Raw genomic sequence first — 25,088 nt, 5'->3', positions numbered from 1 at the left:
ATGTGTGGCTTGGAGACAGTGGCAGCGTCTAAAAGACAGGAGGTGGAGGTGGAGCTGGCAGAGATTTTCATTGGGAGTGACCAGGACGGACAGGATCAGGATTAGAAGTGAGCATATTTGAGGGACAGCTCAGGTTGATCGGTTTGGAAATAAAGTAAGAGAGGCAAGGTTGAGATGGTTTGGAGGAATAGTGATTATATTGGACAAAAGAATGTTGAAGAGGGAGCTGCCAGGCAGGAGGAAAAGAGGACGACCACAGAGGAGGTTCGTGGATGTTGTAAAGGAGGACGTGAGGACAGTTGGTGTAACAGAGGAGGACACAAGGGAGAGGACAAGATGGAGGCACATGATCTGCTGTGGAGACCCCTAAAGGGAGAAGCCACCAGAGGAAGAAGACACTCTTGCCTTTAGCTAGAGGAGCCAGGTTCACGACCTGGTCGGAACAAGGGCCTTTGTGCATGGAGTTTGCATGTTGTCCCTGTGTGTGTGTGTGTGTGTGTGTGTGTGGGTTTTCTCCGGTTACCTCCCACAGTCCAAAAACATGCATTATGAGGATTAGGTAAATTGGACGCTCTAAATTGAGCATAGGTGTGAGAGTGGATGGTTGTGATGGACTGGCGATCTTTCCATGGTGAACCCCGCCTGTCGCTCTGTCAGCTGACCTTGGCACCAGCGCCCCCCCTCGACCCTCATGTGGAGGATAAAGTGGTAGAAGATGGATTACAACTGAGCTTTGACTTGTCTTATTCATGCATGTAAATGAGGAAAGCATTGTGCTATTACAGGCATACATTAATCCCGAGGTTTAAATAATGTGGAAGTTAATTTCTTGTCAACAAACTTTGTCTTCAAGCATGGAACCTGTATGTTTTCACACCATAAAGCCTGAAAGAGTTATAGTGGTTTCAAGAGAATTCGTTTTTCCTCATTAATATGCAAATTTATGGAGCATGGGCCTCCAAAGTCTAATCAGATCTGCTCCTCTACAGGGGGCAAGTGTGGTGGAAGCATTAAGTTTCCATCATGTGTTTTGTTTGGTTTATTATGTTTATGAGAACGTGTGTAACAACACACACACACACGCAGTGTTTTGCAGATACCATCATGGCACTTCAGTGTTCTGCATTCATTAAAGTGTGAAAAACATGTTTGATAGTTGATAATGAGCCTTTGCTGGTGTCCTTTCATGTTAATATACTGACATAGTTTCTGCTGTACAAAATAACCACCAACAAACACAAGCAACAACCCGTCCTTAATGGGATTACAAGACATCAGTGGGTGTTTTTGATCTCAGCTTCCTGTGAGGTCCGGACCGTCAGACACTTGAATAAAATGAATGAATAAAGCCAGTTCTGCTCCAAAACCACACTTGCACACCAGTGAAAACATCTCCTGTGTGCTTTCTGTGGTTGCCATGGTCACATGCTGAGTCGCGTCATGGTGCTGAGAAAAGTTGAACCATCATCAAGTCAGACAAGAGCAGTAAATAGCTGCGCCATGCTCATAACAGCAGCAGCAGCCTCGCTGTCTCCCTGTCACTGCCACTGTTTACACTGCAAATAACAAGAGCAATCGTTGAAACCATCGGAATAATAATCCTGTTTTACCAAATTCCGTTAACATTTGGATTTTCTTTTCCTTTTCCTTGTAAAGTGCTGACAGGTTTTACCTCCTCGGCCATCGAGAATTATTAAAAGCAAATTGTGATGGGAGGAAAAAAAAAGAGGAATTTCTCAGCTTCTCTCCTGCTGAGAAATGGTTTGATCAGAAGCACAGGTGTCCACGCGCACAGCAGATGTAAGAATATATTCACCACTTCAACCTGAGCAGAACCAACAGTTTTTGCTGCTTCAACAGATTCACCAGATTTATATGAACTCAGGAGTTTCATAAATAACCAGCTACAGTAGGGTGTAGTATACATTGTTGGAAGGCTCTTGGTCTTGATTTAAACTTCCACTTTCACAGAAGTTTAATCCTTTGGTCAGTGAGTGCGGAATGTACTGTCTTGTACTGTCGGGAGTTAGTAGATCACAGTATTTTACAAATTATGTTCACAGTCATTTAAAAGGAACAGAGATCTTTAAAAAAAAATAAAAATCTGCATTTCTGTGATAGGAGTCAGTTTATGGAACAATTTAAATCCAGTGTTACATATAAAAAAGAATTAAAATAAGTACGATAAGGAAATATAGTTAGTTAATTTTGGTACCAGTTGGGAGGACAGGTTAAAAACATGACTGATAATTGCAAGTTGGTAACTAAGTCTAGAATGTTAGAGGCTGTGTTAGCCTGTAGTTATTGTAGTTTTTTTTGTTGCTTGCTTGTCGTTTTCTGTTTGTTTGATAAATGATGCTCTCTGCAAAGTATCTATTGTGACAAAAGGGGCAGATTTAATAAGATTCATTCATTCAGAATATGGAAATGTTTCAACTTATGATATAAATGAAGTGAACTACTGTCTAACCTGTGCTTATGTACCCTGCAGGTACAGCATCGGCGACTACGAAGTTATCGATGAAGAGACCAACATCGTGCGCAGCGACAGCTGGCTCTACCAGCTGGCTGAGACGGTCGGCACGCCGTACCGCTTCAACGCCAGCGGCTCCGGGAAGTGGGAGGGCGGTCCAAACAAGGACTCCGTCTACATCACCTCGCTGTACTTCACCATGACCAGCCTGACGAGTATCGGCTTCGGTAACATCGCTCCCACGACAGACGGAGAGAAGATCTTTGCCGTGGCCATGATGATGATCGGATGTGAGTGATGGAGTCTTTGCTTCTCCCTCTAATGCTACAAATTCACGACACATGAGAAGTTGATATGTGCTCTTTAAAACCACAGTCCACTGCCAGGAGGTGAGTAAATGAATTACAGAGCCATTGAAGTCCAGGAAAATACACGCCAATGATTGGCTGAGCCGGACATGTGTATCCACCTAGGATAATCTGTTTACGCTGAATCAAGATTAGTCCCGGAACTTCAGGCTGGATTTCTTTTGTATCATGAACGTGATAATGTGCACGTGTTCTCATGTAAATGTCAAATGTGAGAGGGGAAAATGTAACGTATACTAGGGCTGAGCGATAATTCGATCTCGATTCGGGATCGCGATACATTTTTGTTCGATTTCGATAATAAGCTCGGGACATATTATTCGATATCACATGAAAAAGTAAGCGCAACAACAACAGTATCAGAGTCTGTCGGCTGCCGTATGCCAGTAGGACACGCCCACTTCTCATTGTGAGCAGCATCGCTAAAGTTCCAACCAGAGAGAGAGCAGGAAAGAAGTTGAAGAAATAAGGAAAAAATGAGCGAAGACAGCGAAAATAATGCCGAAAACAGCGAAGACACGTCAATTGTGTGGACGTGGTTTGGATACTGCAAAAGCGACCAGGAGCAGGCGAGGCCGGTCTGTAAAATATGCCGGCGGTTGGTAGCAGCCAGGACGGGGAACACAACGCCTGTGGCGGCGCCACCTCAGTGTTTACACTGACAGTGTGACTCTGCCGGCTCAAGCCAGCACGACGTCTGCCGTTAGCGTCGCTAGCGAGAGCGGTTCTGTGAAACAAAAATCTATCCAGTCGGATAGCGGAAAGCAAAAATATAACAACAAGCGCTATTAGTTATTGCCTCGCTGCTTTAAAGCCAGATGTGGTGGACAGACTTGTCTTTCTTGTAAAAAACCTATAATGGGGTAAATGATAGAATAACTGACTGGTTTACTACATATTGTGCAATTTTGGCTCAGATTTCGTTCTACTTTTAAAATATTTCTAGAGATCTACCTTAATCTTTCAGGTAGCATTTGTGCCAGGGCCATGTTTACTGTTTTTGTACTGGAGATGTTCACTGTCCAGCCAAAGCAATTTGATGTGATAGTTGTCAGAGCTGTTAGTTTATATACAATGTTTCAATAAGTAAGAGCTTGTATTATTGTGTAAAGGGAGATGACTCATGTTTACATTACAAAAGATGTGCACAACCTTTTATTTTTGCACTTTTCAATGCCTCCAAAAAACTAATATAATAGTATTATAGTGGTTTAGTTTTGACATTTATTTTGTCTTTGTTTAGCACTTGAATGTGTCGGAGGGTGTGACCCACATGTTAACTTAGTTTGGTTTTGTGCTGCCTCTATAAATATTTGAGATCATTATTATTTAATAATTGTTTTTTAAGTTGTTTAAATAAGTTGTTTTTTATGTTATTAAACTTTATTATAAAGTTTCAGTGAATCTCTTATTTCTTTGAGCTTCAGGATGTCCCTCACACTGGCAGCATCTGCAAAAACTACGTATCGTGATAAGAATCGAGATCGATCAATATGGAAAAACATATCGTGATAACATTTTTTTCCATACCGCCCAGCCCTAACGTATACTAATATGTTGTGAATTTAAAGCTATTTTTGTTGTTGTTGATGTCATGAGTCTGTCTCGGTTTGGTCTTCATGAACAGAAACCATCTCACATTATTATGTATGCTGTGTCCTTCATCCAAAAACTGTCTCTGTCAAGCAAAACTATCAGACCTGAGTGAGGGAGCTTATCTGTGTATACAACAGCAGCAGCAGCAGCAGTGCAGGGACAAGACACATTCATCCTGTCATCCTGCTGGGTCTTTGGAGCAGTAGAATTCTCTTTTGGAACTTTTCATGGACGCTTCTTTGTGTTTTCAGTGACGCTGTCTGTGTTGTCGTAAACCCAATCACTTCCTGTGCGCCGCGTGGAAATGTTGCTGGGCAACACGAGATCTAAAATTGCAATACTGAGAAACAGAGAGAGTCGTGTGGAGCTGATGGATTTAATCAGCATTGTGTGAACTCATTTGTCAATGTACTGAGTGTAATTGGACATCGGTTTATTGTTTAAAGGTTACACACTCCCGTTTGGAGAGGAGAAAATGAAGAAAGGTGTCTTTAACAAAGCTATGCTCTAATTGCTATTACATCATCTGTTACATCATTTAAAAATCATTTACCAGTATGTATGTCAGGGGTGTCAAACTTATTTCAGTTCAGGGGCCACATGCAGTGCAATTTAATCTCAAGTAAATAATAACATAATAACCTATAAGCAACAAGAACTCCAAATGTTTCTCTTTGTTTTATATTTAATGAAGTATATTTTATGAAAAAGCTAAGATTTCAACAATATTATGCTTGTTTACCGTTTCTCACGTGTGCATTACAACCTACAGAGTCACAAAACATTTAGTCTCACGTATCTGGAACTACAAAATCGCGGGCCGCATGTTTGAAACCCCTGATTTTTATCACTTCATCCAAAAAATATGAAATTATAAGTGATGGCAGCAGTGAAAGCTTGGTTACTGTAGTTTTTCACAATTACCCATTAGCTACTAATTGGAGCATCAATAGTTGTTTTTTTTAATGCCAGTAAATGGGACAGGACAAATTGGCATCTGCTAAATCTGGCTGTGTGTGTACTCCAGCTGGCCTGAAAGTGCATTTGTTTTTACTTCAGATTTGAAGTTCCCAAATTGTACCTGCTGTTGTTGGTTCATTGCACTTTTGTTATACATGGGAAAGCAGATGTCAGGCAACACCAACAGCTCGGTCGGTAAAGCACGAGTAGATCCCTGTAAATATTAGAGAACTCTATTTGTTTATTTTACAGCTTTCATCCATTTTCCTTTCAGTCTTTTTCAGCACATTGTCATCCCCCTTTAAATACAGTGACATAGTACAGTAGAAGCTGTTATTCTCACCAGTGTGTCTGTCTGCTGTGGGATTTTGTGCTGAATAATTGAGATGCGTCACTCACGCAAGTGTCTAGTGTGTTGTGAAGTACCTCAGAAAAGGCCTTTTAACGGGCGTTTGTGGCCACTGGCACCGAAACACATGAGTCATAAATCCACAGAAAAACAGTAAAAAAATCTGAAAAACATTATTAAAAAAATGACTAAGCGTGTAAACGTTGTCTGTGAATGTGACAGAATTGGCGGTTTTGCGGTCGACATCTATTTTATTTTGAAGGAGGCAGATTTCTCACAGCACGCTCCTCATCCCACATCTCGGTATTAAACATTTATACAGTATCTTGTGTGTCATAATGGAGAGTACAGCATGGTGCCATTATGTGTGACTGCACACAGAGAGCAACACCTCGGAGCAATAACTGACACTGCCAGATCAATTTAGCACAGTGCTCCCTCTGCAATCACTCCTCACCTGCCTTGTACTTTTATTTCATCCACAATCTCAACCCTGCATCGAGAGGATGATTACCGCTCCGCCTCCCCCCCATCCCCTCTACCTTTTTGGCAGTTTTGCTTTATGAATACAATCTCGGGGGAGCTGGCAAAAAGTCATCCGCACACCTCAGTCTGCTTAAAATCTGCTATTGTGAGATACAAATCATCCTAAAGTGTAAATATCTGAAAACAGCCTCGGGAGAATTCCGTTGTTGATGAAATCTACTGTAGTCCATGGTTGTTCTCTATGAAATATTGATGCCCTGAAACTGTTCTATTTTTACCATCAGCACTGGATCGGTGCTGGCAGTAGAAGATCACAGTGTGACGAGGGATTCGGGGGTTGGCATGGGGAAGAGAAGGGGGGCACTATACGTACAGTATGTCCTGTTTCTATAGCAACTGTTGGCCTGGGGCTTGAGTTTCCTGACAACTGTCTTTTAACTACTTTCGAACAAGCCAGCTGTTGGATGCTAAGCAATGCAGCTACAAAGTTGTGCACATCAGCAACTAAATAGGAATGTTGGGGGACTTCGGTGACGCTTCGGTCCCCTGAGAACGATTGAGTTTCCTCTGTTGCAGCATTTGTCACCATCTGCACTCAGGTTTGAAACACTCTTAGTCATCCCAAAACTTTGGCAACTTCTAAAAAACATTTTAGATTTAATAGGCTCAGGCCTCTTAACAAGCTTTCTTGATGTGTCGACTCGCTGATTTTGATGCCTTCGAATGTGCAAAAGCTGCAACAAACAGGTGATGGAGGAATTCATTCTGTGCAACAATGCTTGACAGCATTTCCATACAAGTGAGCAGTGGCGATGGAAGTTGTGCTTCTCCTCGTCCTTGAGGGAATTCTGAGCTCTTTTTAATTAGCATTATTCCCAGTGCAGTTTTTTAACACTTTGATTCAAGATTGTGCACTGTGAAATAAACAAACACACACACACACACACACACACAACTGCATGCACAGGTTACTGTCATCATCTGAGGATAATTGAAATGTGTGGCTGGCGTGTTTCCTCTCCATCCATTCTAGCGGGGCTAATTAGGGCTCTATTGCCAAGAGAACGCTACTCATATACAGAGTAGACATCTGATGGCTTTGATCCACACACATGCCAGCTGTTTCACCGCTTCAACCACCCATCCACGTCAGAGATAGAATGCTAGATCCTTTTCCTTCTCCTCTCATTCTTCTATCAAAGGAAAAATGTCCTTGTGTAGTACAATACGACTGTACGGGAATGGATTCTGACACACAGACATGCGAAAAGAAGTTGTAATTATATATTATTATAGTAGTATCTCAACACATGACACAATATTAGTCTTTTCATGTTTTTTTGTGCCCTTTAAAGGTTTTTTTATGTCCTTGAAAGTCCTGATGAGTACAAACAACTGTATAGATGTTCATGTTTAATTTAAACTCTGCAGTTTGAGCAAATCATTGAAAAACCTGCAGGAGGATCTGAGAAATAAAAAAAACACCCAATCCCAAAAACAAATGGCATCATTTTAAACCACAAAAAGGTCAAGTCCCCATTTAAGCAGCAAGAAAACATGATCTACATGTACGTCATATGAGTTTTCAAAGTAAATCTTCTTTCTTTTCGTCCTTCCCACAGCCCTGCTTTATGCCACCATCTTTGGTAACGTGACCACCATCTTCCAGCAGATGTACGCCAACACAAATCGTTACCATGAGATGCTCAACAGTGTCCGGGACTTCCTCAAACTTTACCAGGTGCCCAAGGGCCTGAGTGAAAGAGTGATGGACTACATCGCCTCCACCTGGTCCATGTCGCGGGGAATAGACACGGAAAAGGTGCGTTCAACTTTATCACCTTTAAGGGTTAATGTTTTTTTAAACCGTCCTCCTTGAGGGTGTTATGTCCTTTGGTGATGGAAATTCACTGCAATTACTGAAACACACACACACTCTGTTAAGTGGCTGGAATCCACATGATTTAATCAAATGTAAATAAAGTCTTCTACAAAAACCTCTTGACCCCATACACAAGCCTTTGTTTTTCACTCTTTGGTATTTGTATGAATTAAACCAAGCAGCTATGATAATAATAAGTGCTGATAAATGTGCTAAGTGGTGTTTTTTTTCATCAGTACTATTATTATTATTATTACCACCTTTGTACGGGGCCACACAGTTTCCCTGTGTCCAAATTGTACCCTAAACAAACCAAACTAACCATGTGCTGCAATTTCTTTCACTCGACAAAAAGATGAATTGTTGTATCTAACAAGAAAACAGATTTTTACTTATAAAGCTGTTATTTAAAACATGATATAAGTGTTTTATTTTGTACAAATGTAGCATCATTTGTGAAATAAGAATGAATTACATATCATATTGAATATAAAAGCAGTCCATTTTCTTCCTGCTTAATTCAGAAGATGCTGAAATGATTTATTTGTGTGAAAATGAAAGATTTAAAGCTGAAAGCAGAAAAAAAATAAAAACTTTGCTGGTGACTCCCCAGTTGATTTAGATCCAGAAAGTATCTAAAACTGTAAAAAAATTATAATTTCCCTTTGAAGTAGAATTACTGCTATTAATGTTTTAACGTGCAATAATTGTTCATCTGTAATCAAATCAAAACAGAGACACAGTTGTTTGTGTCCTCTTCACTAAGAACACATGAAATCCTTGTATCATTGATGTGTCTGGCTTCAGGTCACAGCAAAGAGGCAAAAAATTGCACATATAATCCGTCTTCTTGACATTGATCTTCAAAGAGTCCATGCGATGGCTTTGGCTTCCTGTGGATGAGACATTCTTGAACAACATGCTGCCTCACAGTGACACTCAGCAGACACACAGGTGGACTTTGACACGACCTTCACGTGAAAATCAGCTGTGAAACATATTGTTTGTCACACACACACACACATATGGACGTATATGCTCCATCTGAGGAATAATTAGACATAGTGACATATTATTTCCAAAGCTAATTAAAAAGTGTGAAGCTCCAAATGTGTTTTCTGTGGAAAAAAAAACATGTTTGTTCATGACAGAAACTAAAACAACAGAAATGTATTTTTAAAAAAGTGACATACTTTTTTAATTTAATTGGAGGTTAGAGTGCATTTCTATGGTTTTGAGCTCATTAAAGCTCATTAACCCTCTTATGACCATCATGATATTCAGGCCGCCTGCATTAATTTTGATTTTATGGCTGTAGAATTGTCAAAAAATGTTCAATGTTTCTAAAATAACTTTAACTTTCGACGTCACAAACTGTGATGGGAACGGTTGCTCCGCAGAAGTCTTGAGGGCTACCGTAATTACAAGTAAAAGGGTGCAAAGCTGTATTTCTCTGCTTTCAGGGTATCCTTCCATCCATCTTCTACCGCTGACATAGGGCAAAAGGCGCAGTACACCCTGGACAGATCGCCAGTCCCTAGCTTTGGAATCAAAGACATGAAATCATGTCGGCGATAGAAGGGTTAAACAGAGCCTTGAACGTCCACTGATGATGCAGAAAACACAGGGAAAATAACTGTTCCCTTACAAGTGTGTTGGAGAAACTATGTAGCCTTCAGTTAGCACCAAAACTCCGAGGATGTTTAGTTTGTCTATTGTGGGATATTGTTAAAAATAGCAGCCACTGTAGAGCTGACCCAGATCCTGATGTAAATATAAAAGTCTATATAAAATTATTTTGTCTTCAATTGACAATAATCTCATGTCTGCCAGAGACAAATATCAAATTTTGAGCTGCATACAACTTCACACAAGGAGTTTTTGCCAACATTTAAAATCATAGGTAGGTAAAAAAGGTAAAATTCCTCACCGACGACAACCTGCTCAGCACTACGCAGCAGACAGAACAAGTTAGCGATTGGCTGGGGAACGTGGTGTTCAGCAGCTAAAATTGGTAGGAAACCAAAAGAGAATGAATATTGGACTTTAATTCAGCAGCAAGCTGCAGGCTATATTTCTCCATAACCTCCTTTCTGTGCACAGCTGTAAACAAGGCAAAATGAGAAAGAAATGATGTTACACTGTTTCCCCACAGAGATCAATTTAAATTGTAGCAGCAGCCGCCTTGGGTTTTTGAGGGTTTTTCCTCCACGTTATCACGAGAAATATGAAATAACTTTCAGATCAGAAAGGTAATTCATGGCAAATACTGTTGTATTTGACTGTAGTAAGTAAATCTGTAATACTTCAACCTCGGTCAGAAACAATAGCAACACACGAATCTGCGTCTGCCAAACCTAATAGAGAGAGTGACCTTTTGAAAAGACAGCGTCAGTATATGTTGACGAAAAAAAACAATATAATTCATAATTTTGTTCATAATCTTCTTTGTCTCCAGGTTTTGCAGATTTGTCCAAAGGACATGAGGGCGGACATTTGCGTCCATCTCAACCGGAAGGTTTTCAAAGAGCACCCAGCTTTCCGGCTGGCCAGTGACGGGTGTCTCCGAGCCCTGGCCATGGAGTTCCAGGCCATCCACTGTGCTCCCGGAGACCTGGTCTACCACGCCGGGGAAAGTGTGGACAGCCTCTGTTTTGTGGTTTCCGGGTCACTGGAGGTCATCCAGGACGACGAGGTAGTGGCCATTTTAGGTGAGTTAAATGCTTTGAAATAACATCCTGATCATAAGTACGAAGAAATTTAAATTAACATTTTAACATTTTATGAAGAAACCAGGGACCATCAGACAGAAACCATGCAAGATAATTGGCTGAAATAGAATCATAACAGAAACTTAGCACATCATATAATTTATAATTTATTGACACACTGACAAGTGCTGACGATGAAGATCCATCTAAAGATATTTCTTTGCATTTGAAACAACAAGAATAAAACTAATTTTTGGAAGGGAATGATTACAGTGTGCAGTCAGTTCTAACAAATGATGTTGATCATTTTAAGATAAGTTTCATCTTTCACCAAAGAGCTGACAAATATTACATTTAAAATGTCAGGAATTAGCAATCTGAGTAGCTGATATGAAAACTGGTGTCCAGCATCGTGGTGTTTTATCAAAGTCAGAGTAAATATCAGAGTGAGTAAATCCTCCTCCCCCCCCCTCTCCTCCTGTACAGCAGCATTTTATAAACTCTCTGTCTGACTGCAGTGAAAGCTGAGCTGCGTGTGTGGAGATCAATTTCAGCTGAGTCATAAACTGAGGATTTGTGAAAGAGTTTGTCACAGATACAGGATCCTCACTGGTCTGTTTAGTCGGGCCCTTTCAAACTACAACTCTCATTCAGTGAATTTGAGTATCGCATGTTTTAGTTACTTGTGTTTGATTTTTAACACCGTTAATCTTACTCAGATTATCCCACCTTTACAATATGTTCAGTTTTTTTGTTGCTTTGTCTAAATGTGATGATGAAAGATGTTATTCTGATCAATTGTTAGTTTTATAAAGTTGTTAAGTGGCTGTGGTGGTAATCTCAGCTCTTTGTGCAGTTCCAGCTCTGGACTGTATAAAGTATTTTACTGATTGCAGCTTTAATCAAAAACACATTGTAGCTCTAACCTTCCATAGATTAAGGAAATGGGGGAAAAAGTACAGGTAGAAGAAAGTTTTTGCATTAAACACATTAGGATTTGTGATGTACAAAAGGCAAACATGTTTTCTTATTTATTTTAATAAGAATCATGTATCACCAGTGCACCAGCACAAAATTCAGCTGTACCTACATTTCCTGCATTTGCAGATAGAAAACGTGTACCTCAAAAAAAAAGCATTTAGTCGCACTGTGGAGCCCTATCACATGACTAAACAATAGGCTAAGATATTTTTCAGTGTCTTAAAAAAAACACACATAACACTCTACAGCAAAATAGATACAAAACATCACAAAACACAATGAAAAGTTCTTTAAAGAAAGGCACAATGTATATTAAAAAACATTGAAATGTAAATATGCCAGGTTAGAGCCTGAGGCTGATTTCCACCTGTAGTCCCTTGGCAGGCTGATGTTATAAGAGATAAAAATGAAAAGACATTCAGGGAAACAAAAACAGCTCACTGAAATACAAACGTTCCATAACGGAGGAAATACATGTACGTACATACTCACATAACCACGCATGTACGCACATACATACTCATACATACACAGCTGGTAATAAGTGGCATTGGATGATAGTAAAGTGTCATAGAAAATATTTATTTTATAGAAAATATAAAGCACATTGTTGCATAATTTCTTGATTGCACACAGTCCCTTAAAATATTGCACTCTGGTGGAACTGCACACAAACCTATTGCACATCATTACACAAATGTATATATGTTTGGTTAGCACTCAAGCACAGGAAACTTTGTTAACTAAAAAAATCTAATTTTAATAATTAATAAATTCCAGGCTTCTGCTTCAACAAACCTTCCCCATGTCACACTGTTTTTTAAGTGGGTTATACAATGACTTTATGTTTTCAACCTGATATTGGGACATCTCTCGGAGGAAAAGAGTTACATTATTAATTTGATCATTTTGTCTTTTAGAATAGAGGATGTGGATGGGTTTGAATATTTATACATTTAGATTGTGTATAAACCTGGAGCTTATATTGCAAAAAGAAATTACAAACTTCTGCCCTTATATCAACACTGTGGGGAAAAACACCCAGAGCCAATGTGCATAAATTAATTTGAGACCCGACCCACATAGACCTGAGGATAATTAGATCTGGACAGAAAGTATCAGAGTAAACCAACCTCAGCAGCAGCAGCAGCAGCAACAACAGCAGCAGCAGCAGCAGCAGCAGCAACAACAGCAGCAGCAACAGCAGCAGCAGCAGCAGCAGCAGCAGCAACAGCAGCAGCAGCAGCAGCAACAGCAGCAGCAGGGAGCGATGCTCCTTCATCATGTCAAACACTAAAGACATGGAATTAGATTTCAGGACAAATTCTACGGTCATCTCTCCACCAGTAATTCATGACCAGGCTGGTGAACGGTTTAAATATCTTAGTCCACGTCACCATTGTTGACCATCAGTAATCCAAACAACCCTGAATGTGTTTATGTTACTGTTAACTTTTACTCACACACTGCAGGAACAACATAAAGATCTTAACAGGCCGTTCACATGCAGCATCTATGAACACTTGAAACATGTATCTAAGAAGGAGTTGCGCTTCTGATGTGCACACCATTTCTAAGCAACCAAACCCTGGGAGCTGCTGACATGACTGAATAACTCAAAGAAATCAAGAAAAAGAAATCAAAACAAATACAAGTGATTATCAGCTCCACTTTTCTCAGCTTTGCTGTTTGAAGAAAAATGTTTACTGTGTCTGGTTGCATCCTATTCTTCACCAACTGCTTAGGTAGCTTTGTCTGGATGATAATAACAATAATAATAATGATAATAATAATAATAATAATAATGACGTCCTAAAAAGTTTCAGAAACTTGTGTGAAAATGAGTTTATGCTTTTAGAAATAATGTAATAATCCTACTTTCTTCTTCTGCCTCTGCAGGGCAATAAACACAAGATGATTTTCTAATTAAAACTGGCTATAATGAATATTTTCATAACAACAATGTATCAAATGACAACGTGAAAACAGAAGAGCTACTAAAGGGAATGGCGGCCCCAATCTAATGTGATCACCTCAGCGCTCAGGGAGTTTAAACTCACTGGCTTTTCTGTTTGGCCAAAGTTTCTTGTTTGTATTCAGTCTCTCAGTTGTCTCATCGTGTCATTTTTGACTGCAGCATGTTGTAAACAACAACATCAACATCACACTGTACTTACTTACTTATTGTTACCTGCTCAGCAAGAAACAGTTGGTGCATCTAGACAATTGAGAAAAGACACAGGAACACACTCTCATTAGATTTCAGACTGTCCTCCAATGAAACGTACATATAGGTCGTATGAAGGAATTACGACCTATGTTTACGTTTTCAAAACTAGCGCCCCTAGCGGTTGTATACATAACAGCAACCACTTCCACCCTAAAACGACCTATATGTACGTTTCAGTTGGAGGACAGGTTGTTAGATTTCCTGTGGATAACAGGGAAACCAGATGCCGTTCATTGCACCAAGAGCTGAACATATTTATCCAGATCCGATAAAAACAAATCGCTGTCCTCGCACCACTGGCACAAGAGGCTCTTGGTCCCAGGAGCTTTTTTTTCTTATTTGATGCCTTTAATTTTCCACATGATTGACTTTAGTAAATAATGGATGTGATGCCATCTGGGCTGTTCATCAATATCCAACTACTGCTTTCTCTTGGCATCACTTAGTAGATTAGTAATAGAATCCAGTGGATATCACTGACCTGGATGGAGCCCTAATAGAGCCTGAAGTGATTCACAGGTTACATCTTGGATAGTGAATTAAAGCAGTGGTACATAACTTTTAAATGGAAACCATTGTTATGAGTTCAAACATGGCTGATTAATCCTATCAACTCTGTGTTTCTCAGTACATATATATATATATGTATATATATATATATGTATATATATATATATATATATATATATATACATACATATATATGGTTACATAATTTTTGTTCACAAATACTAAACAGACGCAGATTCACAACATCAACAACAACAAAAGTAAAGTAAAAAGAACATTCTTTATCTGAAGTCTTAGCCTGTCTTCATCATGTCTTCTCTGTGTGCAGGTAAAGGTGATGTATTCGGGGATGTTTTCTGGAAAGAGGTGACGCTGGCTCAAGCGTGCGCTAACGTCCGAGCTCTGACTTACTGCGACCTCCACGTGATAAAACGCGACGCTCTGCAGAAGGTGCTGGAGTTTTACACGGCTTTTTCCAACCACTTCTCCAGAAATCTGCTGCTCACCTACAACCTGCGGAAAAGAGTGAGTGACTATTTCAATATGAACATTATACTCTTAATGACGCTTTTTCACTTTGCTCAGCCCATTAAATTAAGGATAGTTAAACACATTTCAACCTTCATTGAGATTTATTGCAGAACATCTTTTTCTTCATCATAATATCTGATTCTTGAATTATGATTAATTGGATTCTCCACTCTTTTTTTTTTTTTCTTTTTTTTAACATTATTTTTAATAAGAGGCTGGACTTAAAATGAACAGTTGTTGTGTTGTTGTCTTGTCACCATTGCTGTGGTGTTTGTGAACGTGTGATCTTGTCAGAGAGACACTGTAGGCTTCTTTGAAATGAACTCCGTTTTCCTTCTTGCTGAGAGTTAGATGAGTCCACTGATAGCCATAAGTCTTATGTCTGGTTAGTGTAGCTTACACAAACACTGACGCAAGCGGAGGATATTTTGAGCTTGTTCTGTTTTTTAAATAAAACATTATTAAAAAAAAAGGTTGTATCACACATTTTGAGAAATTACGCTCATCTTTCAAAAGACACTGAAGAGATATTTCTCTTCTTAACCTTTTGAAAAATGTCCCCGCATCGTGACCCCACTGATTTATCTTCCTCCAGAGTAAGTCTTTTCTCTTGAACAGATACATTTAATACTTCAAACTTAGTTTGAAATGGATTTTGTCTCAGTTCTTTCAAATAAGTAAAGGATCTGAGGACTGCTTTCATCTTCTCCTCTACCATTTTTCTCTAAATAATTTCCATAACTACCCAGTTTCTTCATTCCCTGATAAAAAATGTGAAATGATGTCTGGATTATTTGCAACACAAGCGTGGATTTGGCAGACACCTACAGCCAGAGCTCACGTATGCAAAACAACACACAGCCCACTTCATCCCAAACCATAGTTGCATTAAGGAGTCGCCATATATTAAAGCCACTCTCACATTTCTCATTCAGAAATGAACAGCTGTGATGTAGCGACCAATCATTACCTCATTCATCATAAGGTTAGTCTGCCCTGGAGAGCACAAGTGAGATTGAATTGCCTGCTGCATATGAAGAGGCGATCTCATCTGCTGCTTTAAACTCACTATTCACCAGGGTCCCATACTTTGTGAATGTTACACAACAGGGAAATTCAGAGAGGCGCAGAATATTGAGCCCAGCGCTGCCTTCAGAAATGAAGCAGCACGGTGAGGTTTTCAACCAGCACGATGTGTTCAGCTTCCAAGTGGCTTAAGTTGTAATAACTGTGCCGCAATGAGACTGAGAAGAAAAATGGTACGTCCCACCTTTTATGATAAATGCTTTTTACGTGTCATGGCTGGGAACTGGAAAAACGGTGGATGACGAAATGTGATCAAAGAAAAACAATAAGGACAAACACGACGTCATTTGGTTTTCCAGATTGCAGACTCTTTACACGACAGTTAAAAATGACCCAATCCCACTTTTTTTGAGGAACCTTTAATATTTTTGGTCTGAAAACCTGAAACATGATACATTTTTGTGCAGATCTTTGACTTTAAAAAAAAAAAAAAATTTGAGTTAAACCTTTTGCTGGTACTGTATATCTGCACTGGCTCTAAAGTAACACATTGCAGCATAGTAATCCCAGAATGTACAACTACACTTTGAGTTATTTTTGTTTGTGGTTGTTTATTTTTATATGGATTGTTATCAACAAAAAAGTTCCTGTCACTATGCTAAGCTAAGCTAACACACTACAGTTATATTGATCCTCTTACTCTCAGCAATAAGCCAAATGAAGTTATTTCTTGAAATTTCTCAACTTTATTTATCTATCCATGCATTGCTTCGACAAATAAAAACCTTGAGGATCAAAAACAATTATACTTGAGTCTAAACTCAACATCTACTTTTCCAATAGCTTCACAGTGATGACATGGTCTAAGCCTCTCTGACAGGCTGTAGCTGCAGTGTTGATTTCACCCTTAAGTCTTGTCAATTGGACAATCAAGTATCACACATTCTTGCAAGTCGCGACGGGGCCGTCAACAGCTCCAGCAAATTCCAGTAATTGGACCTTGAGTTTGGACAGTTTGTTGAATTATTTCCAACACGGAGAAAGCATGAACGATGCATCGCAACGAGCCCAACTGTCCGTCAGCAGCTGCATTGGCGAGTTAACACTTTATGTTCACGCGCTGAAGCCGGAGGTATGATGTGCGTGATGTGTCTCTGTGTTGTGGAATCAGCTCGTTAAGGTGACATTTACAAAGCACACACTTGCTGAAATCTCAGAATCACTTTCACTGCTCTGCTTCTAACAGTGTTTGTGATCATTCAACTCGAACTCATTTTCATTATAACGGCGTTTAAGTCATCCAAACTTTAAATTGTCTTGTAGATCGTCTTCCGAAAGATCAGCGATGTGAAACGTGAGGAAGAGGAGAGACGGAGGCGTAAGAACGAAGCCCCGCTGAACCTGCCGCCAGATCACCCGGTGCGAAAACTCTTCCAGCGCTTTCGGCAGCAGAAGGAAGCGCGTATGGCGACCGGGAAACCGCAGCTCGATGAGCAGGACATTGAGAAGGGCCCCATGTATGTGGACGTCCCCATGGCTAAAACAGCCATCACGACGACCAGCATTGTCACAGTAACTGAAAGCCCGGCAACGCCTTCATCCTCGACTCCTTCATCTTCTACACCTCCAAAGTGTTCTCCGTCAGACACGGCAAAGCTGCAGGTGCCGTCTTCAATATCTCTGATAGGATGTCGACCTGCGGAACCAGTTAAAGCCAAAGGCTGGGGTCGCTTCAAGGAGTCTATGGCCAAAGGAGACAACTGGAACCAAGTGTCCAAAGCTGAGTCCATGGAGGTTTTACCTGAACGGACAAAGACGCACGAATCACAAACCTCTCTGAAAAAGACCGACTCGTGTGACAGCGGCATAACCAAAAGTGAACTGCGTCTGGACAAAGTGGGCGACTTCCGCTTGACGCCCCAGGACCGTAGTCCAGTTCAGCCCCCGGACACCAGGCACACGTTCTACCCCATCCCCGAACAAACACTCCAGGCCTCACTTCAGGAGCTGAAGCTGGAGTTGAAGGACGACATCAACAGCCTGAATGTTCGAATGTCTGTCCTGGAGGCGCAACTGACAGAAGCACTTCAACTCCTCAAAGCCAGGAAATCCAGCTCTGGCTCTCCACAGCATCTGTTTGACATTTCTAGACCTGCTTCACCAGAACTAGACAAAGAGGATATCTTCTCTTGAAGTCAGCAATAGTCGTCAGGCAACAAGTTATCTCAGAACTCAGCGAGAATCCTGTGATATACCACATTACTTGGATTGCTGAGGCTGCAACGGGCGCACCATTTAGATTTAGGCAACAGTGTGTGGTCTTTAAGACACACCAGCCTTTGCTGTAGCGGTGAACCTGTCAGTAATAAAGGGAAAGTCGTGTTAGAAAGTGCAGGTCACAGCTCAGATTCGGTGTCGGAGGTTTCTAAATGACAGCTCTATGTTTGTACATAAGTTGGATGTATTTTTTCATTGCACTATGATGGAAAACTGAGCTCCAGCGGTTTGACTTTCTCTCCAGTCCAGAATCTGTAGAGGAACGGAGTCGTGTTCCTGTCGGAAAGCTCCAGTAGAAACGGCATGATCCACAGGTTTGTTATTGAATCGTTTGTATGAGATTCTTTGCATGTCACATAAAACAGACGTGCGCCTCAAACTGCAGATGGTGCATATTTTATTAATTGAGGCCGCACGTCACGCTACTTGCATTATTTCACAGTGACAGTAAAAAAGAACCTGCATTTGCAGTTGTTGAAGCGGCCTCTGAGTCGTTTCCTTCAGCGACTGATGAATTCTTTTATTATATCATCTGCCAGGATTGTTATGAATTATACAACAGATAACTCTGGCCAAGCAATCGGATTTTCAAAGACATCTTTCAACAGAGTGCATTATTTCCATAACCCATGGATGTATGTGCGTGATGAAAAATGGAAGGCAATTTTAACTAATGTGGCAGCAGTGACTTAGTTATCACTCTCTCTTCCAATCTAATATTTGTTATTCTCACATATATAAACACTACAACCCTGAATACTGTGTCTACAGCACAACTGTGTGTTGACTGTATGACAGTCGTGCATTTTAGCTTTGATGATGCCGGTGGTGCTGATTATGGCCGTACCCCTTCACGTGTTTGAAACTGACATGAACATAGTACGGAATGCTGTTTTGCATAATAATGATATTTCTGAAATAGAATTTATTTATTTATTTATTTATTTATGTAAAATGAAAGCAGGTTTGTTCTTGAGGGCAAACTTACATATGTGGACTGAGCCACTGTTTTAGAGAGGACGCTTTTTTCCTCTCATGGTCACTGAAGTAGATTCTTACACCAGTTAGCATGCATGATTTATTGTGTCTGTTTAAACTCACACACACACACACACACACACATCCTCCCATCTAGACACAGGACACAAGATGACTGATGTGTGTTCCCTAAATTTGGCTGAAATTGAAAGACAACATTACCGCCTGGACTCCACGACACAGTGAATGACCAACATCTGACAATGAATGCTGCATCTAACTACTATTTATATTTATGACATTGGTCTGAACACCAACTGAAAAAAAACATGCTTTATTTTCACACGTTTAATTTATATAAACACTGATTGTTATTGCTTTATTTTAAATTGAGACCTTCCATAAAGGAAAGGGGAAAACAAAGATGTAATTGAGTAATATTATTTACATGTAGAAAACCAAATGACACAAGAACTTAGTCCAGTTTAAAGAAAATAAGTGTTCCTCTGACATAAAGCTTGTTTCAGATATAAGATATGTAATACCAAACAATTTTACGTCTAAAATTATATTTTTAACCAAAATGAAATTGTAATATTGGAATGGCAACAAAATGAAGTCCTTCATGAAAGCTACATCACACTTTAAGTAAAGCAAAGCCATTAAATGTGATATTTAGCAATAACTTTGCACATTATTCTGTTACACAAACCACAAAATTCAACTAACATTCAATAAACTTAATTTTTTGTATTCCTACAACAAACATTTGTTTTAAACTGATCACAGAATTGAAAGCATGTGCGGTGGAAGCAGCAGCTTCACTGCTCCTGCAAAAACCAATAGCCACTATTCTATATTATTTATTATTCATATAGGTAATTTATGTTCCTTGCATGCCATCTTTCTTATCAGGACAAAGGAAAAGCAGAGAGGAGAAGACACTCAGTTCTTATGTAGCCCCCATTTCCATCAAAGATTCAGCCTTCTAAAAATAAATGGGCATGTCATAACAGAAGTGAGAACCCGTTTGGGTCACAGCCGGTGTTTGTGGCTCTTTATGGGTTTGCTTTTATGGAGAATTCAGATCTTAGAGAGCACTAAAACCATCTCTGTCCCAGAGAATGCAGAAAGAGGCTGCTCATGCATGTTTGAATGAATTCATGAGGGAGGAAACCGGCGTGACAGTGACACAGAGTGAAAGACGGATCTAAAATGTCTTTTTTTTTTATCAAAGCGACACAATCACTCTTTAAATATTTGACATTTTTAAAACTGAAAAGAATTTCTAATACTCATTTATTCATGCTTTCTCTTTATGATTGAGGCTGACAAAAGGTTCACACAAAGATGACGAATGTCAAATTACACATCCAGTCGCCTACTCTTGAAACAAAATATTAAAATTAATTTTTATTTTTCCACGGGTAAATTAACAAAACAGAAAAAAGGGAAGTTACTTAGTTTATAACGGGAGATGATAGTGTTGAGCTCTTTGTAGTAGCTTGACATTGACAGCATGTACAACAAGTAAACAACACATATTTAGCGCTTATCTAAATGTGTACTGATGAAAATGCAAATGAAAACTTCAATTTCAGGGTTTTATTTGTCAATAAAAAGCCAGTTATGTGATATTTAAGGTATCTCTGAGCTTTGGACACAACTAACCATCCTCTTCAGATCTAACTCTTAATCAGGAAGTGAATACATTGATAGATTTTGAACTTTAGTGTGGGAATATGAATGGTTTTATTGACAGATTGTATCTTTCACAATTAATTAATTTAGTGATTGATTAATAATCAAGTCATTGTTTCAGCTCTACTATGGAGGTGAAGTAAGTGTTAACTATATCTGCAGTGTGTAACTTCTGTTGACACTAAACACTGACGGTAGCGTTATTAACCCATATTCGAAACTTACCCCACGCCTCAGGTCAGGCTGCTGAGCTTTGTGAAAAAAACACCACTCTAGGTCCATGTTCCAAATGTTTTCATTCAACTCTTGTGTCAGTATCTCACTACCTCAGCCGTGCTTCAGAGAACCAGGGTTCATTCCTGAACCAGAGCCTGTTTCTGTCTCACTTTATTAGCTTTGTCAGTGGAGATGGTTTACTGAGGACCAGAGAGTGGTGTGGAGCAGGTTTAGTCATTTGACATTTGTTTATTTATTGATGTTGAAAGGTTACACACTACAGTGATAAAACTAAAAAATGTCAGTCCCATTATCGGCATAAATTCACTTCCACTAATCCCACACAGCAGATGATTTTCTTTAGTGACTCACTGATTCATTGGGAAAAATGTCAATTATCGTATTTTCATGTTATCCACAATAAAGCGCTGTCCCACTTCAATGGCACGTGAATGACACAATCTTAGACTCTATGGTTTAAATTATAACGTCTTCTATGTCAGTGGTACTGTATTATTATGAGTTTTATTTTAAAATAAATATAATATTTTCTCAATATCCAACAGGAACAGATCCAGATAAGAGTATTTTCATACTAAAAAGCAATAAAAGGTCAAAATCAAATCTGTTTCCAGCATACAAATCTAACATTTATGTCCAACAACAAAGATAAAGCAGGTGGATTGCACTTAAACTTACTTACACTTTTAACCAATGCCATAAATACAGTGACTAACGCAGGATAAAGGTGCACTCTAACATTCAGAAACGAGGTCTTTGAAAGCAATATGTGGTGATGTGCTGTAATATTAATCAGCAAGGGCAGATAGAAATATGAAGAAGAAGAAAAGAAACTGTACTGCACTTCCACTTCATTTACAGTCATTACTTTTAATTGCTACTGAGAAGCATGCAAACACTGTGCCTTCATTATATTCCTGTGTGTGTGTTCGAAACATCGTAAAACAGCTTTCAACAACAAACATGTTCTGATAAAATAAAGTCTCCTTTTCAAGAAAAAGCATCGCTCTCCACTCACATGACATGACATACCTGCAATCATCCACACACACACACACACAGTGGACTTGTGTCAGTAGAGCAGGTAGGGACGGATATTTCCCACTGTTGCATCTGCAAATGATTGTGTCCCAACCTCACAAAAGCAGTTCGGTGGTTCACTGTAAATGTAACGCAGTCTCAGCTGACTCCCGTGGTGGTCTCACACCAGCAGACGCCACTGTATATGCACAGACGATCATCGCAGCGTTTAGGACATTTTGTATGTGATATGCACTCGCCGCCATGTTCACACGTCACGTGATGAGAAACGTCAAGCACAATGAACAAGTCTTTGTTATGAACTGTGACATACTGTGCTCTTCATAATAAACATTTTTGTATGTTAACACATGAGTCTGTCTTTAATTCTGACCTAGACGTAAACACATGTGGTAATTATACGTTTACATTACAAAAACATTACGTTTTACATTACATACACGCAGAAAAACCCAACATATCTAAGGTTTTCAGTCGAAAGATGATGATTTTCACACCCTTTGAGGGAAAATCCATGTTTTTTTCCCCTTCTCAGCCCAACCATGTGCTTTTTGTACATAAACTCAACCACAGGTCACAACACTGTTGTGCCATCAAAGTGAAAAATAAAGTTACTTAAAAGAGAAATATTGATATTCAAAGCGAGTTTAACATTTATTCCAATGAAATATTAGACAAATGCATTAACCCTTTAATGACACGTTTGCTCAAGCACACTTCGCATTATTGTTATTACACGACAGTTTGTGTTATTATAGTAATTTCACTCGCCTTCTTGCAGGAAATTGGTGAATCAGCGTCTTTGTGTTTGAGAGGAGAGAGTTGGAAAAACGCCTGTACATAGCTTCCATTTTTTTTGGCCTGTTTTTGGATATTCGAGACATAAACTATGTATAAAATGTTTGTTTAAATACGTTTTATATTGTTAAAATTTCAAATTTAACCTGATGTTCATGCAAAACTACATTGTTTTTAAAATGAAGAAAGACAGAAAGAAAATTGTTAATACACCACTTGAACACGCAGTAAATTGTGAATAACTGCCACATATTGACAGATATTCTGGGAAAGCCGGGAAAAGCACTTACTCACAGGACATTTTCTGGCCCTTTTATGGTTAAAATAAGCAAAAGATGGACATTTTGAGGCGTGGGTGTTAAAGGGTTCATTTATGTTGTTTCATAAGCAGATTAATTGTCACACAAAAGTGCAGCAGTGCTGTTTAAACACTATCTTGTTGAAATGTACACCTAATTAGTTCCAGTTCTTTTGGATCAGAAACATGAGCGCACACTGGTCACTTGTTTTTAACGAGTTGAACCAGGTGTACCTAATTAAGTTCACTAATTAGATTCACCTGTTCCACTGTGAAGACATGCAGACAAACTGAAAATCACACAAACACTTCTAGACTTCACAGAGAAAGAGAAACTAGCCAGTGAGTGACCGACCGCACCGGACACTTGTGTAAGTACAGATAATACGTTAAGAAGTGGCCTGTGAGTGTATTTGGTGGTTTGGACAAACTGATCACGCTGCAGATTGATGAGTTTCTGTGAGATAGTTTGTTTGTCAGCAGGTGTTCTCTGCTGCTGATCGACTTAGGTCAGATAAAGCTCACTTTGTGCACATTTAAGAGGATTGTTCACTCACCCACTCTCACTGATCCGCCTTAGTGTCACAGATGTGATAATCCCGAGAACAGAAATCAGCTAATGGAACCAGAACAGCAGATTCCAGATTACTCTTATCGTCAGAGCAGCTTGTATTTCTTTCTAAGACTGTTATGGACTCTCACAGGGATACACGTTACACACGTGTGCAGGTGTGATTTATTACTGATTTAAAAAAAGTCAACATACATAGAAACCGTGGGAACAATCAATTATTGCCGCAGGATGAATAAACAGATGCCACACGAGAGGTTTACTGTACGTCAATGAGGGATTCAAACTCACTCATGCCTGAGGTAATCTGTGGAGATGCCACAGCCAAGTCTGGAATAAACAGTTCCTGGAACATCAATTTATACTTAGGTGTGAAAAACACAAAAGCTATTTAAAGCAGCTTCCTATTTATTCTCACAATACTGTACTAAACATCTAGGTTATACAACAGATTATTTATTATTATTTATTGCCATCTGCATCGTAATGGTACATTCTGCAGCTCACTGGTGTCTTTTTCTGTGTAAATGTAAATGCTGTTTACATATGGCCAATGCTTATATTGATCCATGGTGCTGCTTTTATGTTTTCCCCTCCAGCTGATAAAATAAAACAGGTTAACAATGACAAATGATACACAAAACTGCATAACTTAAATCTAATTTTTTAGAGAGCAACAACATTAATGGTCTGTCTCTCCAATCTGCATTTTTGTCTGCAAGAAAAATGATGTATTAGCTAAACATGAAGCACATAATCAACGTTTGGATGGAAAAACTTAAGTGATTTAGGAGCATTTGTCATAATTATCGGACAATTAAGTAATGATAATTGCAAAGGCCTGAGTGATTAATCTGTCTTCCTCCAGTGACTGTAGTCTTAATCTGGTTAATATCAGAAAGGATATTGCCAGTGATCGTGTTCATGCTGCACTGTACACTTTCCTGTGTCTATTGTCAACCTGGGAAGACACTTCTGTGTCTGTAGCGAGCTAAAGGAGAATAGCAAATGTAAACTCAGCATTTATCCACCTCACTGCGCCACTGAGCAAAACCTTATCAGAGTCATAAAAACAAAGACAGAC

The 25,088-nt window shown here is 39.4% G+C and overlaps 1 protein-coding gene across 2 annotated transcripts in view; it reads left to right on the top strand.

The window, feature by feature from the left end:
• Positions 1-19,885, top strand: part of kcnh1a (potassium voltage-gated channel, subfamily H (eag-related), member 1a) — a 46,646-nt gene extending 26,761 nt beyond the window's left edge. For both annotated transcript variants that reach the window (XM_058651814.1, XM_058651813.1), the window contains 5 exons: positions 2,492-2,763; positions 7,855-8,054; positions 10,573-10,825; positions 14,875-15,071; positions 17,427-19,885. In XM_058651814.1, coding sequence (XP_058507797.1) covers positions 2,492-2,763; positions 7,855-8,054; positions 10,573-10,825; positions 14,875-15,071; positions 17,427-18,296 — 1,792 coding nt within the window. In that variant the 3' untranslated portion in view covers positions 18,297-19,885. The remainder of the gene's footprint in view (positions 1-2,491; positions 2,764-7,854; positions 8,055-10,572; positions 10,826-14,874; positions 15,072-17,426) is intronic.
• The last annotated feature ends 5,203 nt before the right edge of the window (positions 19,886-25,088 follow it).

This window comes from Solea solea, chromosome 15, assembly GCF_958295425.1.
Source record: "Solea solea chromosome 15, fSolSol10.1, whole genome shotgun sequence".
In the NCBI taxonomy this organism is placed as follows: domain Eukaryota; kingdom Metazoa; phylum Chordata; class Actinopteri; order Pleuronectiformes; family Soleidae; genus Solea; species Solea solea.
Note: the sequence above shows the minus strand (reverse complement) of the source record. Positions and strands in the feature narration are given on the sequence as shown.